The following is a 15645-nucleotide window of genomic DNA, read 5'->3' as shown; positions in this document are numbered from 1 at the left end:
GTTTTTGGTCATTCTGCCTCACAAAAATCGGAATAAAAAGCGATCAAAAAATGTCACGTGCCCGAAAATGTTACCAATAAAAACGTCAACTCGTCCCGCAAAAAACAAGACCTCACATGACTCTGTGGACTCAAATATGGAAAAATTATAGCTCTCAAAATGTGGTAACGCAAAAAATATTTTTTGCAATAAAAAGCGTCTTTCAGTGTGTGACGGCTGCCAATCATAAAAATCCGCTAAAAAACCCGCTATAAAAGTAAATGAAAAAAATGTATTTATTTCCATTTTCCCATTAGGGTTAGGGCTAGGGTTAGGGTTAGGGCTAGGGCTAGGGTTAGGGTTAGGGCTAGGGCTAGGGTTAGGGCTAGGGTTAGGGCTAGGGTTAGGGTTAGGGCTAGGGCTAGGGCTAGGGTTAGGGCTAGGGCTAGGGTTAGGGCTAGGATTAGGGCTAGGGTTAGGGCTAGGGTTAGGGCTAGAGTTAGGGCTAGGGTTAGGGCTAGGGTTAGGGTTAGGGCTAGGGTTAGGGTTGGGACTAGGATTAGGGTTAGGGTTAGGGCTAGGGTTAGGGTTAGGGTTAGGGCTAGGGTAAGGGCTAGGGTTAGGGTTAAGGCTACAGTTAGGGTTGGGGCTAAAGTTAGGGTTAGGGTTTGGATTACATTTGCGATTGGGATTAGGATTAGGGGTGTGTCTGGGTTAGAGGTGTGGTTAGGGTTACCGTTGGGATTAGGGTTAGGGGTGTGTTTGGATTAGGGTTTCAGTTATAATTGGGGGGTTTCCACTATTTAGGCACATCAGGGGGATCTCCAAACGCGACATGGCGACCGATCTCAATTCCATCCAATTCTGCATTGAAAAAGTAAAACAGTGCTCCTTCCCTTCCGAGCTCTCCCGTGTGCCCAAACAGGAGTTTACCCCAACATATGGGGTATCAGCGTACTCAGGACAAATTGGACAACAACTTTTGGGGTCCAATTTCTCCTGTTACCCTTGGGAAAATACAAAACTGGGGGCTAAAAAATAATTTTTGTGGGAAAAAAAGAGATTTTTTATTTTCACGGCTCTGCGTTATAAACTGTAGTGAAACACTTGGGGGCTCAAAGTTCTCACAACACATCTAGATAAGTTCGTGGGGGGGTCTAGTTTCCAACATGGGGTCACTTGTGGGGGTTTCTACTGTTTAGGTACATTAGGGGCTCTGCAAACGCAATGTGACGCCTGCAGACCATTCCATTTAAGTCTGCATTCCAAATGGCACTCCTTCGCTTCCGAGCCCTCCCATGCGCCCAAACGCTGGTTCACCCCACATATGGGGTATCAACGCACTCAGGACAAATTGGACAACAACTTTTGGGGTCCAATTTCTCCTTTTACCCTCGAGAAAATACAAAACTGGGGGCTAAAAAATAATTTTGAGGGGAAATTTTTTATTTTATTTTCACGGCTCTGCGTTATAAACTGTAGTGAAATACTTGGGGGCTCAAAGTTCTCACAACACATCTAAATAAGTTCCTTGGGGGGTCTAGTTTCCAATATGGGGTCACTTGTGGGGGGTTTCTACTGTTTAGGTACATTAGGGGCTCTGCAAACACAATGTGACGCCTGCAGACCATTCCATCTAAGTCTGTATTCCAAATGGCTCTCCTTCCCTTCCGAGCCCTCCCATGCGCCCAAACGCTGGTTCTCCCCCACATATAGGGTATCAGCGCACTCAGGACAAATTGCACAACAACTTTTGGGGTCCAATTTCTCCTGTTACCCTCAGGAAAATACAAAACTGGGGGCTAAAAAATTATTTTTGTGGGAAAAAAATTTTGTTTTATTTTTACGGCTCTGCATTATAAACTTCTGTGAAGCTCTTATTGGGTCAAAGTGCTCACCACACATCTAGATAAGTTCCTTAGGGGGTCTACTTTTCAAAATGGTGTCACTTGTGGGGGGTTTCAATGTTTAGGTACATCAGTGGCTCTCCAAATGCAACATGGCGTCCAATCTCAATTCCTGTCAATTTTGCATTGAAAGGTCAAACGGCGCTCCTTCCCTTCCGAGCTCTCCCATGCGCCCAAACAATGGTTTACCCCCACATATGGGGTATCAGAGTACTCAGGACAAATTGTGCCACAACTTTTGTGGTCCAATTTCTTCTCTTACCATTGGGAAAATAAAAAATTGGGGGCGAAAAGATAATTTTTGTGAAAAAAAAATGATTTTTTATTTTTACGGTTCTGCATTATAAACTTCTGTGAAGCACTTGGTGGGTCAAAGTGCTCACCACACCTCTAGATAAGTTCCTTAGGGGGTCTACTTTCCAAAATGGTGTCACTTGTGGGGGGTTTCAATGTTTAGGCACATCAGTGGCTCTCCAAACGCAACATGGCGTCTCATCTCAATTCCTGTCAATTTTGCATTGAAAGGTCAAACGGCGCTCCTTCCCTTCCGAGCTCTCCCATGCGCCCAAACAATGGTTTACCCCCACATATGGGGTATCAGAGTACTCAGGACAAATTGTGCCACAACTTTTGTGGTCCAATTTCTTCTCTTACCATTGGGAAAATAAAAAATTGGGGGCGAAAAGATAATTTTTGTGAAAAAAAAAAGATTTTTTATTTTTACGGTTCTGCATTATAAACTTCTGTGAAGCACTTCGTGGGTCAAAGTGCTCACCACACCTCTAGATAAGTTCCTTAGGGGGTCTACTTTCCAAAATGGTGTCACTTGTGGGGGGTTTCAATGTTTAGGCACATCAGTGGCTCTCCAAACGCAACATGGCGTCTCATCTCAATTCCTGTCAATTTTGCATTGAAAGGTCAAACGGCGCTCCTTCCCTTCCGAGCTCTCCCATGCGCCCAAACAATGGTTTACCCCCACATATGGGGTATCAGAGTACTCAGGACAAATTGTGCCACAACTTTTGTGGTCCAATTTCTTCTCTTACCATTGGGAAAATAAAAAATTTGGGGCGAAAAGATAATGTTTGTGAAAAAAAATGATTTTTTATTTTTACGGTTCTGCATTATTAACTTCTGTGAAGCACTTGGTGGGTCAAAGTGCTCACCACACCTCTAGATAAGTTCCTTAGGGGGTCTACTTTCCAAAATGGTGTCACTTGTGGGGGGTTTCAATGTTTAGGCACATCAGTGGCTCTCCAAACGCAACATGGCGTCCCATCTCAATTCCAGTCAACTTTGCATTGAAAAGTCAAATGGCGCTCCTTCCCTTCCGAGCTCTGCCATGCGCACAAACTGTGGTTAACCCCTACATATGGGGTATCAGCGTACTCAGGACAAATTGTACAACAACTTTTGGGGTCCATTTTCTCCTGTTACCCTTGGCAAAATAAAACAAATTGGAGCTGAAGTAAATTTTTTGTGAAAAAAAGTTAAATGTTAATTTTTATTTAAACATTCCAAAAATTCCTGTGAAGCACCTGAAGGGTTAATAAACTTCTTGAATGTGGTTTTGAGAACCTTGAGGGGTGCAGTTTTTAGAATGGTGTCACACTTGGGTATTTTCTATCATATAGACCCCTCAAAATGACTTCAAATGAGATGTGGTCCCTAAAATAAAATGGTGTTGTAAAAATGAGAAATTGCTGGTCAACTTTTAACCCTTATAACTCCCTAACAAAAAAAAATTTTTAGTTCCAAAATTGTGCTGATGTAAAGTAGACATGTGGGAAATGTTACTTATTAAGTATTTTGTGTGACATATCTCTGTGATTTAATTGCATAAAAATTCAAAGTTGGAAAATTGCGAAATTTTCAAAATTTTCGCCAAATTTCCGTTTTTTTCACAAATAAACGCAGGTAATATCAAAGAAATTTTACCACTATCATGAAGTACAATATGTCACGAGAAAACAATGTCAGAATCACCGGGATCCGTTGAAGCGTTCCAGAGTTATAACCTCATAAAGGGACAGTGGTCAGAATTGTAAAAATTGACCCGGTCCATAACGTGCAAACCACCCTTGGGGGTAAAGGGGTTAAAGTCCACCATAACAAGGACCTCATTATCTGTTGCAGCTTCATCTATCTGCCTTAGCTTTCATCTAACCAAGTCTCGATTATTCCCACTATGTCATAGATACCTGTAGATATTTCTGCACCATGGAGGACAGCAAGTAAGCTGCGATTCGCAAGTCCCCTATTGAGTGGTCATGGAGTAGTGACCTGGCCACTGGTCCAGGGTTCTGCAAATCTCTAATCCTAAAGTTATGTATTATGTATCCTCATGGATCTGCTGTCCTTGCTACTATATCACAATTGTCTCTTAGTCCTCTCTTCCAGTGACATGTTAGATTAAGAGAGGAACAAATATGGCCCCATGGTCAGAATTGTAAAGAAGACAAGGTATGGGTTTTATTAGTATTTTAATAATCCGAATAGTAATCAAACATCATAAATTTATTATTGGACATCAGAAGTCATGTTGTGATAAGCATAATGGTCCATTTTTTATGCCTATAAACTTCTTTATGAACGGTCCTTCACAAAGCAGCTGCATGATGTTCTGTAGCATAATTAAAGTCCACATACTTCGGGCGTATTGTCGGTCCTATTTTCAGTGCACGCTGAGCAGCTCTTCCACTTTGCCTCTTTCACCAACCTGTGCTCAGGTTGTGGGCTGACAAGTTCTTGTTGCTGCTTCGAACAGTTCTTGATGGAAGATTTCTCTTGTAGAATTTCCAATTGGCGATCTTGCTATCATTTGTCTGTACCGAATCGGTGATATTTCCTTCTATTCTGGATTTAATTCCAAATTCATCTGTATAGAAATACAGTGATCCTTGTTCACTGCTATGTCCAGTAAACTGAAAAATAACCACCTTTGATGATGTATATCCAGCACACTGAGTGGGCTAAACTCTTACAATTTTATTTCAGGAGCATAATAAAAACCAGCGCGTTTCAACCAGAAAGTCTTCATCATGATACCATGACTAAGACCCTCTGGTCGAGATGAGTTGGTTTTGCCGACTACGTCTATCTGTCTATACTTATATTTCTGAAATAAAATTGCTGGACTGCTGGATATCCTTTTATCGTCATTGTTTGACAAAGTCATGTGCCCATGTTTGATGAATATACTGCAAGACTGGTGAGCTCGAATTCCCGTTACCTTAGTACTTCACCTTCGGCTTTTGGTCAGCTTCATGGATAATCTTCTTCTGGGCCATGTGAAGAACACCACCCAAAGCTGTGTTGTAGACAACAACTATTTCAGACACTTGGAGTTTCAAATGTATGGAGATTAGAGACCATCCCACAGACCTGCAGTCCGTCCACTTGGCACAGGTTACATCATTTGCTGACAACATGTGTTTTCTCCATGTTTCATACCATGGTCGTATTTTGAATTTTTGGGGCTGGTGTTTTCTTTCAGCACTTAGTTTTACGCCGACAAATTTCCTTTTCCTGATTTTTTCAATTTAAGAAATGGTGAAGACTTTGTTGCACAAATACTCAAGTAGTTTACTAAGAATAAAAACCACTGCTTCTCTAAGTCCATATTTTGTGTCATCATGATTTCTTCTTTGTGTACAAGTTGAATTGATTCAGGTAGCCGGTCGTTGAATCACATCTGCACAGCATGTTGAAATACCACTTTATTGGTTTGGTTATATCTTGCTTTACTATGTTAGAATTTCATCACGTGTTCATCAACTGACTGTTGTTTGCTTGGGGTGTCGTGCATTTTGGAAACCACAATTGAAATTAATGATCAGAAGCTTTTCAAAATCGGAATCATCTCGGAAGCATCTCATGATTGTTTGGAAAGTGAAAGGTATTCCTTATCACTTGAAAGTGCACCTGAGGCATTACATTTGCAACTAGAGATGATTGCATCAATCCGAGAAGGACAAAGTTCAAGTTGAATTTCTTGAATTTTGCGGTTTCACGCTAGTTTTAGTATATTGAGAATTGATTCGAGGTTCACAAAAAAAAAATTGCCCGGCACCATTTCCCACGTTGTTGAAACATCAGAGAGTGGGCTAATGTAATTTTGCTTTGCTGCACGGGCCTTCCAATAATGGCTGCAGAAATGAAATCCTATGGATTATCATTTCTTACACAGTGGTGGTCAGTATGGGGCCTCTATGACAGATCAGTGGTTCCCAGTGGAGCACAGTTTGTACGGTAGACCCATTTTCCATCTCCAGAGTCATTGGATAAGTGTCACTCTCAGATAGGGTGTAAGCTATTATAATCAACAGAAGCCTCTCTCTCTTTCTCCCGTGGAGTGTAAGCTATTATGTCCAGTGGTGTTGTCTCTATCTCTTTTGTAAAGTGTAAACTCTTATGGTCAACAGGGTCCTCTCTCTCCTAAAGAGTGTAAGCTCTTAAGGTACCTTCACACTCAGCGACGCTGCAGCGATACCGACAAAGATGTCGATCGCTGCAGCGTCGCTGTTTGGTCGCTGGAGAGCTGTCACACAGACAGCTCTCCAGTGACCAACGATCCCGAGGTCCCCGGTAACCAGGGTAAACATCGGGTTACTAAGCGCAGGGCCGCGCTTAGTAACCCGATGTTTACCCTGGTTACCAGCGTAAACGTTAAAAAAACAAACACTACATACTTACCTTCAGCTGTCTGTCCTCCGGCGCTCTGCTTTCCTCTGCACTGTCAGCGCCGGTCAGCCGGAAAGCAGAGCGGTGACGTCATGCAGGAGGAGTGCAGAAAAGCACAGCACCAGGGACAGACAGCTGAAGGTAAGTATGTACTGTTTGTTTTTTTAACGTTTACTCTGGTAAGCAGGGTAAACATCGGGTTACTAAGCGCGGCCCTGTGCTTAGTAACCCAATGTTTACCCTGGTTACCAGTGAAGACATCGCTGGATCGGCGTCACACACGCCGATCCAGCGATGTCAGCGGGAAGTCCAGCGACTAAATAAAGTTCTGGACTTTCCTCAGCGACCAACGATCTCCCAGCAGGGGCCTGATCGTTGGTCGCTGTCACACAGAACGATTTCCTTAACGATATCGTTGCTACGTCACAAAAAGCAACGATATCGTTAACGATATCGTTATGTGTGATGGTACCTTTATGATCAGCGCGGTCCTCTCTCTCTTTCGTTCTCTTGTAGAGTGTAAGCTCTTATGATTAGTGGGGTCCCCTCTGTCTTATATAGAGTGTAAGCTCTTATGGTAAACAGGGTCCTCTCTCTCCTGAAGAGTGTAAGCTCTTATGGTCAGCGGGGTCCTCTCTCTCCTATAGAGTGTAAGCTCTTGTGATCAGCTCGGTCCTCTCTCTCTTTCTGTTGTAGAGTGTAAGCTCTCATGGTCAACAGGGTCGTCTCTCTCTTCTATAGAGTGTACGCTCTTATGATTAGTGTGGTCCCCTCTCTCTCCTTTAGAGTGTAAGTTATCATGGTAAGCAGGGTCATCTATCTCCTGTAGAGTGTAAACTTTTAGGGTCAACAGGGTTGTCTATCTCATCAATAGAGTGTAAGCTTTTATGATCAGTTGGGTCCTCTCTCCCTCTCTTTCTCTCTCTTGTAGAGTGTAAGCTCTTATGGTCAACAGGGTCCTCTCTCTCCAAAAGATTGTAAGCTCTTATGATCAGTTGGGTCCTACCTTTGGTAGAGTGTAAGGTCTTGAGGTCAACAGCGTCTTTTCTCTCTCCTGTAGAGTGTAAGCTCTTATGGTCAGCCGGGTCCTGTCTCTCTTTCTCTTTCTCTCCTGTAGGGTGTACGCAATTATTTCTTCATCACTACTTGTGAAAATCCGTTCTGAAGCCATCTTTATTCTGCTAGGCTACATCTGCAATAACTTGACAATTGCCTCTAATAAAAAATAAAAAAATGAAAACAAGAACAATACCAATCAATATATAAATTTGTTCCTTTGAGAGCAGTAGAGACATATAAGTTCCATGGCAGAAAAGCAATACATTTTTAAATCAACAAAATATTCTTCTAACCAAAATATTGATTTCTTAGCAAACAGGTATAAAGGGACAATTGTACCCACTATAAAACTACCTTAATAAAGGGCATATAAAAAACTCACAATAAAACTATCACCAATTCAAAAAGTGCTTTTGTGCACTTTGCCCAAGCCTTATAGACATAAAATACACAGTGCCAAATTATAAAGACTAGGAACCATTTCACCAATGTGTCAGAAGCCATACCCGTGAGGTTCCATAAACAAATGAGCCTCAAATGCTAGGGAGAGCATGATTTCATGTTTCAATCTCTGGCTAGAAAATTTCCATAAACGTTTCCTCAAAAAGCTTGATTTGTCAGTGGAGATGCTAAATACTGTAAGGCCTGGTCACCGGCTTAGCTGTAGCATGGATCCTCAAAGTTGTGAGGGAATCCTATCTTCTCAACTACCATCTCCCCTTGTGAATCAACTTTTTAAGGAAACTCATCAGGAGGAAACAAGGCGCTGTGCTTCTGTACTTCCTGCCACAGCGTCTTACTGTGAAATGAGATGTCATCTTGGGCAGTGATAGAAGCAGGGTAAGTGATACCAACGTTGCCCCACGGCTTCTATCACCACCCTGAAATGTATCATAATCAAGGGGTGGCATTGCCGTCAATCACACAGCTTCTATCACTGTCTCCTGATGACAATTCATTTGATTGTAGTGAAAGAAGCTGTGAGTTGGCCCTGGTGTCACTCACCCTGCTTCTATCACCGCCACCTGATGACATTTCATATCGGATCACCCCTTTAAGGTGTCAATAAAACAATTAGGCCACAGCATATTCCCAGTATATATACTTCTAATGCTTTCTATAAGTACATTAATTAGATATCCTTAAAAAATACAGTGAAAACAGCAAAGTAAGGTAATAAAGGTTTTTTGTTTTTTTTTAATAATCTTAGATTTTATTTTTCCAGACAGAGGATTATATTGTTTTCACAATTAATGGGAGCAGCAGTTTTTTGCCCATAAAGACAAACTAAATATGATTTGTCTCATATTAACCTTCGGCTGTTGAGGAAGGTATTTTCATCCTTATCAGCTCTGTAATATAGAATCCTCAGAATTTACATTTTGCTTCAACTGTGTATACAGGATAAGACTATAGGATCTCTACCACATGAAGACATCAACTAAATTAATACTGTTATTTACAGTAAATAGTTAAAGGGAACCAGTCTACTCATTTCTGCTGCCCATAGTTCGGGTATTGGGTGCGTTATTGCAGCCGTGTATGTTTTTTTTCTGAGTCATTGTACTATATAGCACTGTATGGTAGTATAGCTTATGGCACTGTCATTGTAGCACAATTTTACTTCCATTTCAGAAATAGCACAAGGCCCTGTGACATGTTTTCTCCAAGGCTTCTTTGATCCCGATGTGTCCCTTGACCAAATGACTGCGTAATTTTCTATCTTGAACTGGAAAATGTTCAAATAGACGGATTCATCTTAGCAACTTCGCTAATCTTGTTTCATAAACTCAAATCTGCCTCATGCATGAAGATCGTCTATAAGAAATGATGACCTGTCTGGAATGTCTCACATGCTCCTGAAGCATAGAGATACTCCGTAGACTGGTCTGCACATTTATGCCACCAACACAGTGACTGACCGGGCCAAACATAAAATAGGGAAGAACCTAAGGTTATCTAGTTTTACACATAAATGATTTCTCAGACAACTTCAGTTGTTTTGGTGAGCCTTAAGATGTGGAGGTGAGACACCTCTTGACAAAGTAAAACAGTACCTATAAGATTTTTGATCAGTGTTGTTGCTTCAAAACTGAAGATGCCGCATTGTAAAAGAAGAGATGTTGCCGCTTGTAAAGCGAAAAAGAAGTCTCTCAGTCGAGCTGCATTAGATCCAAATTGAAGGCACTTGGGGACTGGAGAGGGCTATAATACCACCTTTATAATGAGTAGGTCCCTATTATTCAGACTACTGGATCTTAAGTACTTTGTAAATAGGTTATTATCTCCATCTTGGAATAAGGAACTATGGCACTTGATACTCCCATTGTGACTGTAAGACCTGTTTTGTTTTGCGATGTCTAAGTGAATGTGCCGACCAAGTGAGAGACTGAAAATGCATAAAACATAAAAGCAAAAGCACAAGTCCCAGGGCGATCTTAGAATGGTTTTGCAGAAAAGTAGAGCTGAAGAACAGCAATTGTAATTGCACAGGTACATTAGAGTATCACAGGAGATGAACCAATCTACTTGGTGAAGCCCAAACCACTGAAGAAGATGGCCATGGTGGACCAAGAAAGTTAGGCCATAGTTAGGCTTCAGACAAGGCCTGAGCATTGATGAGCTAATATTAAGTGTGTCAGGAGAGGGAAGCTTCATCCCTATGAGGGTACTAGGTGAAAGATTGGGCTATTATGGAAAAGAGTCAGATTGGAAGAGCAGTATTACTGCAGTCAGATCCAAAAGGAGCCCAAACATCAGTCTCGTGGATGACTGAGCAGCTTGAGGAGAGTTCCCCCAACAAAAGTCAGACAAACTACAAGAGACCCAAGTCAAACAAACTTGGGGCCATGATAGGCCAATAACCCTATCCCTGTATCAAAAGGATCCTCTACCTTGAGATTAAGAGACCTCAAGGACTTTTGTAACAAATAAGTTATTGCCACCATCTCATACTTTTGCAGAAATTAATTAGGGAATAAATGAAGTAATAGAAAAGTGTAATTTTAAATAATGAATAAAAATGTTTTGAAACACTTCTTGAATTTTTCCAGACATAGACCTTTTTAAGTCTTGATGAATCATTGCAAAACCGTTATCAAAACTTGGACGTTGAGGATCAAAGGAACAAGCATCTGAATGGAACTACCATGTCAAAAGCTGAAAGTTTTTGGTCATTTGTTCCATAAGAGCATACGATGATCAAGGCTGGTTCATTATTCCAACAAATGTCAGTCAGATAGGAATGTTCATTTTACCGAGACATAGGATTATGCATGTTTGTTCTATACACTGTCAGGATTTGAAACCAGCAGCTCCTGTGCACCAGACGGCAGCTCTTCCCTTTGAGCTATTCAGCTCGCTGGACAGTTCTGTGCTATTCCAAATTCTTGTATCTGTGTTGTTGCTGATGTCTCCACTCACCACGCTGGGTTCCTGATTGACTCACCCTGATTGCACACCCTATTTAAACCTGGCCTTCCTCTCCATTCCTTGCGTGATTATTGAGCTACCAGCCTCTAGTCCTTCCACCTGCTGCTTCTTCATAAGACACTGCTGTTCCTGATATCGACCTCTGGCTTTCCTGACTACGATTGCTGCTTATTCCTTCAAATTACATCGCTGCTCCTGGTAACGACCTCTGGCTTTCCTGACTACAATTGCTGCTTATTCCTTCAAATGACATTGCCGCCCTTGGTAACGACATCTGGCTTTCCTGACTACGATTGCTGATTATTCCTTCAAACGACATCGCTGCTCCTGGTAACAACATCTGGCTTTCCTGACTACGATTGCTGATTAGTCCTTCAAACAACATCGCCGCTCCTGGTAAAGACATCTGGCTTTCCTGACTACTATTCCTGCTTATTCCTTCAAACTACATTGCTGTTCCTATGTACCGACTCCTTGGCTATTTCTGACTATGCTACCCCAGTGGTTGCAATACCACTATTCCAAACCAGGTCATCAGTCAGGATTAGGTAAAGCTTTTCTTATGATTTCTTAATATTTTTTTCATTCACAACTTAATGTTTTATTTCAAACTTTGCTCTCTCTGCAGGAATCTTGACTTTTAAGGGGAGCATGAATGGCCGGATTTATTTGATGAAATTTGCCACCTTACTTCTGTTGATTCTTACGTTTTTTTATGGCTACTTTTTGTACAATGAAAAAAGTTCAGATCTTATCAAAATATGGATTCAAAATTATGTTAAACTGCAACCACCAAAAAAGCCTGTGAATAATTTGACTTACCCAGTATTCAAGCACCCCCTGGCTCCTCCGTATCCATTTCCATACAAGTTCCTCATTAACCAGCCAGACAAGTGCAACAATCGGAAGCCTTTCCTTGTATTAATGGTCCTTGTAGAGTCCCATGACTTGGAATCTAGACGTACAATAAGAGAAACATGGGGTAATGTAAGTATTTATGATGTTGAGGTGGTCAGGATTTTTCTGGTGGGTCTTCCTCGGATTGTTCCTGACCGAACCCAGAATTTGTTAGAGGAGGAAAGTGTGACCTTTGAGGACATTGTACAACAAGACTTCATGGACACCTATTACAATTTGACCTTGAAAACCTTAATGGGTATTGAGTGGGTGACCAAATTCTGTCCTTCTGTCAGCTATGTCATGAAGATAGACAACGATATGTTTCTTAATATAGATTTTTTGGTCCACAAGGTTCTTCATCCAGACTTACCCGTTCGTACAAATTATTTTACCGGAGCAATAATTGCCAACACTGGACCTTTTAGGGACAAGGCTTATAAGTGGTATGTTCCTAAGGAAATCTATCCAAATGATACCTACCCACCCTATTGCTCCGGTCCTGGATATGTGTTTTCGGTTGATATGGCAAAAAAAATCTATGATGTGGCCCAAGAAATTAGAGTCATCCCTATGGAAGATGCTTTTATGGGAATTTGCTTGTTTGAACTCCACATTCCTCCAACTGCCCCCCCTCGAGGTACCTTTAACACATACAGGTTTGATTATGACCAATGCAAATTTAGGAAAGTTGTTACAGTGCACCATTATCATGGAAAAGAACTACAGAATGTTTGGGCAGACTTTCGGACTAATAAATCTCAGAGGTGCTGAGAAAACAAGAACATTTTTTATAGAAGCTTAAAATCGACTGGAGAAGAAAAAGCATTTGTACATTTCCAAAAAATGCTCCGATGATGAAGAAACTTTTCAGAAAATTACATAATGTAATACATGCCTTTAGTTATGCAGCATTTATAAGGGATTTTTTATATATCTACTGTTTGCACTGATTTTTATTGATGCTTGCTTCCTAAGTACAAAATTAAGCTGATTTCTAAAATTTCTACCATCTTGATACTGTAGAACTTGTGCAAGCGCTTCACCTAGCTGGCTGTTCTGTTGCTTCTGACATAGTTTAACAATACACTGTGGTTGACTGTATTGCGTCTTTCTGATCAACGCCTCCTTTCTCTCAGTGTTAAAAGTATCGGGTAGGAGCCAAGCACTGTTCAGGAAAGGCGGATCACAAAGCTTGTGGATAGGAAAGTATGTACAATGCCGTTAGCCCGAGGAGTAGTAAATTATCACATTGGCTGTCTATAAGTGTAGGATTAAGCACCCACTAGAAACCCCAGTGTTATGTTTATTGGCTAGAAAATTGTTTATAACCCTTGTGTTTTTAGGGTATTTGTCACAGTTCACAATAATTCAAGGAAGAAGCTGTGGACAATTTGGAAAGACATTTGAGGTATGAAATTTCAGTGTTAAGGAGGGGATAGCTACTGTAAAGTTAAGAAGAGTTTGTAGAACCTATGACTACAGACATGATTTAAGAAGTCCGAAAAATGGAATATGTAAAAAAAAATTCTAGAAATTTATATGGACACAATTTTAGACAATCATTTTCAAATGCTATATTTTGTATAGAGATGATGGAGGAGAATCACTCAATAGGGCTCCCATTTGATTATTTAGATCTTTTTGTACCATATAATTGTTGAAGTTCAATTACAAGTAGCTCAACCTTCCAAAAAAAAAAAAGATTGCTCAAAGTGAAAAACCTATTAAAGGGGTTGGATCTTTGTAAAAAGTCTTGTACTAGGTCACAGTTTGTCATGAAAAAACAAGCCGTCCATTACTCACCATCCCCGGATCCTCCAGTGAGTCTCGGCTGGTGCTTCGGGGTCTGATATTGGCTGTCGATGTGACATCAGCACCTCAGCCAATCAGTGAGCTCAGTAGCTCTGAGCGGGGCATTCCAGCTAATTGAGCCCAGTGATTGGCTGCCGTGCTATCAATGTGACATCAGTGAGCGCCTCATCCAATATCAAATATAGCAAAAGAGATACAGAGCTGGACCTTGAAGCAATGAGTAAAAGCATGTTGGTGTTTTTTTAAATATTTTTTATAACAAACGTATTCTGGGACCAAGATTTTCTGAACGTGGAAAACCCCTTTTAGTTATATATATTGCAGCTTATACAGTTGTGCTTAAAAGTTTACATATCCCGGCAGAACTTAACTTTTGCTTTCTTTGCCTTTTATCAGAGAATATGAATGATAACTAGTGAAGAGCGAATATACTCGTTACTCGAGATTTCCCGAGCACGCTTGGGTGTCCTCCGAGCATTTTTTAGTGCTCAGAGATTTAGTTTTCTTCGCTGCATCTGAATGATTTACATCTCTTAGCCAGCTTAATTACATGTGGGGATTCTCCTGCAACCAGACAACCCCCACATGTACTTATGCTGGCTAACAGATGTAAATCATTCATCTGCGGTGAAGAGAACTAAATCTCCGAGCACTAAAAAGTACTCGGAGGACACCCGAGCATGCTCGAGAAATCCCGAGTAACGAGTATATTCGCTCATCACTAATGATAACACCAAAACTTTTTTTCCACTCATTGTTAGTGGTTGGGTGAAGCCATTGTCAAACTATTGTGTTTTTTTTATAAATCATAATGACAACCCAAAACATCCAAATGACCCTGATCAAAAGTTCACATACCTAATTTCTTAATACCGTGTATTGCCCTGTCTAACATCAATGACAGCTTGAAGTCTTTTGTGGTAGTTGTGGATGAGGTTCTTTATTTTCTCAGATGGTAAAGCTGCCCACTCTTCTTGGCAAAAAGCCTCCAGTTTCTGTAAATTCCTGAGCTGTGTAGCATGAACTGCGCACATGAGATCTGCCCAGAGTGATTCAATGATATTGAGGCCAGGAGACTGACGTCCAAGTACATCCCATCTGCAGCTTCTGGGCTGATGTTTGCAAATTTGCCTCCAGTATTTGCTGATAACATGCTGCATTCATCTTTCCTTCAGCTTTGACCAAGTATCCTGTACCTTTGTAGCTCACACATCCCCAAAACATCAGTGATCCACCTCCGTGCGTTACAGTAGGAATGGTGTTCCTTTCATCATAGGCCTTGTTGACCTCTCTCCAAATGTAACGTTTATGGTTGTGGCCAAAAAGTTCAATTTTGGTCTCATCACTCCAAATTACCTTGTTCCAGAAGTTTTGAGGCTGGTCTCTGTGCTGTTTTGCGTATTGTAGGCGAGATACTTTGTGGCATTTGCACAGTAATGGCTTTCTTCTGGCAACTCGATCATGCAGCTCATTTTTCTTCAAGTGTCTCCTTATTGTACATCTTTCAGTCTTTGTACGTATTTCAGCTGATGTTATTTGTGGGTTTTTCTTTGCATCCCGAACAATTTTCCTGGCAGTTGTGGATGACATTTTTGTTGGTCTACCTGATGGTGGTTTTGTTTTATCACAGTTTGAACGCTGCTGACTGGCATTATTAATTCCTTGGATATCTTTTTGTATCCCTTTCCTGTTTTATACAGTTCAACTACCTTTTCCCGTAGATCCGTTGACAATTCTTTTGCTTTCCCCATGACTCACAACCCAGAAACATCACTGGCTGGATGAAAGATGCAAGAGTCTGTCTGGATCCTAGAAACTCACTCAGCTTTTATGCACACACACTGATTACAAGCAAACAGGTCACAGGTGAGGA

At 41.1% G+C, this 15645-nt stretch overlaps 1 protein-coding gene across 1 annotated transcript in view; it reads left to right on the top strand.

Annotated features, from left to right (window-relative positions):
• Positions 1 to 13515, top strand: part of LOC138674341 (beta-1,3-galactosyltransferase 2-like) — a 27960-nt gene extending 14445 nt beyond the window's left edge. Inside the window, exon 2 of the mRNA XM_069762198.1 lies at positions 11689 to 13515. Within this exon, the coding sequence (XP_069618299.1) occupies positions 11712 to 12731 (1020 nt within the window). The 5' untranslated portion in view covers positions 11689 to 11711 and the 3' untranslated portion in view covers positions 12732 to 13515. The remainder of the gene's footprint in view (positions 1 to 11688) is intronic.
• The last annotated feature ends 2130 nt before the right edge of the window (positions 13516 to 15645 follow it).

This window comes from Ranitomeya imitator, chromosome 4 (assembly GCF_032444005.1).
Source record: "Ranitomeya imitator isolate aRanImi1 chromosome 4, aRanImi1.pri, whole genome shotgun sequence".
Classification (NCBI taxonomy): domain Eukaryota; kingdom Metazoa; phylum Chordata; class Amphibia; order Anura; family Dendrobatidae; genus Ranitomeya; species Ranitomeya imitator.
This window is presented reverse-complemented; position numbering and strand designations above follow the sequence as displayed.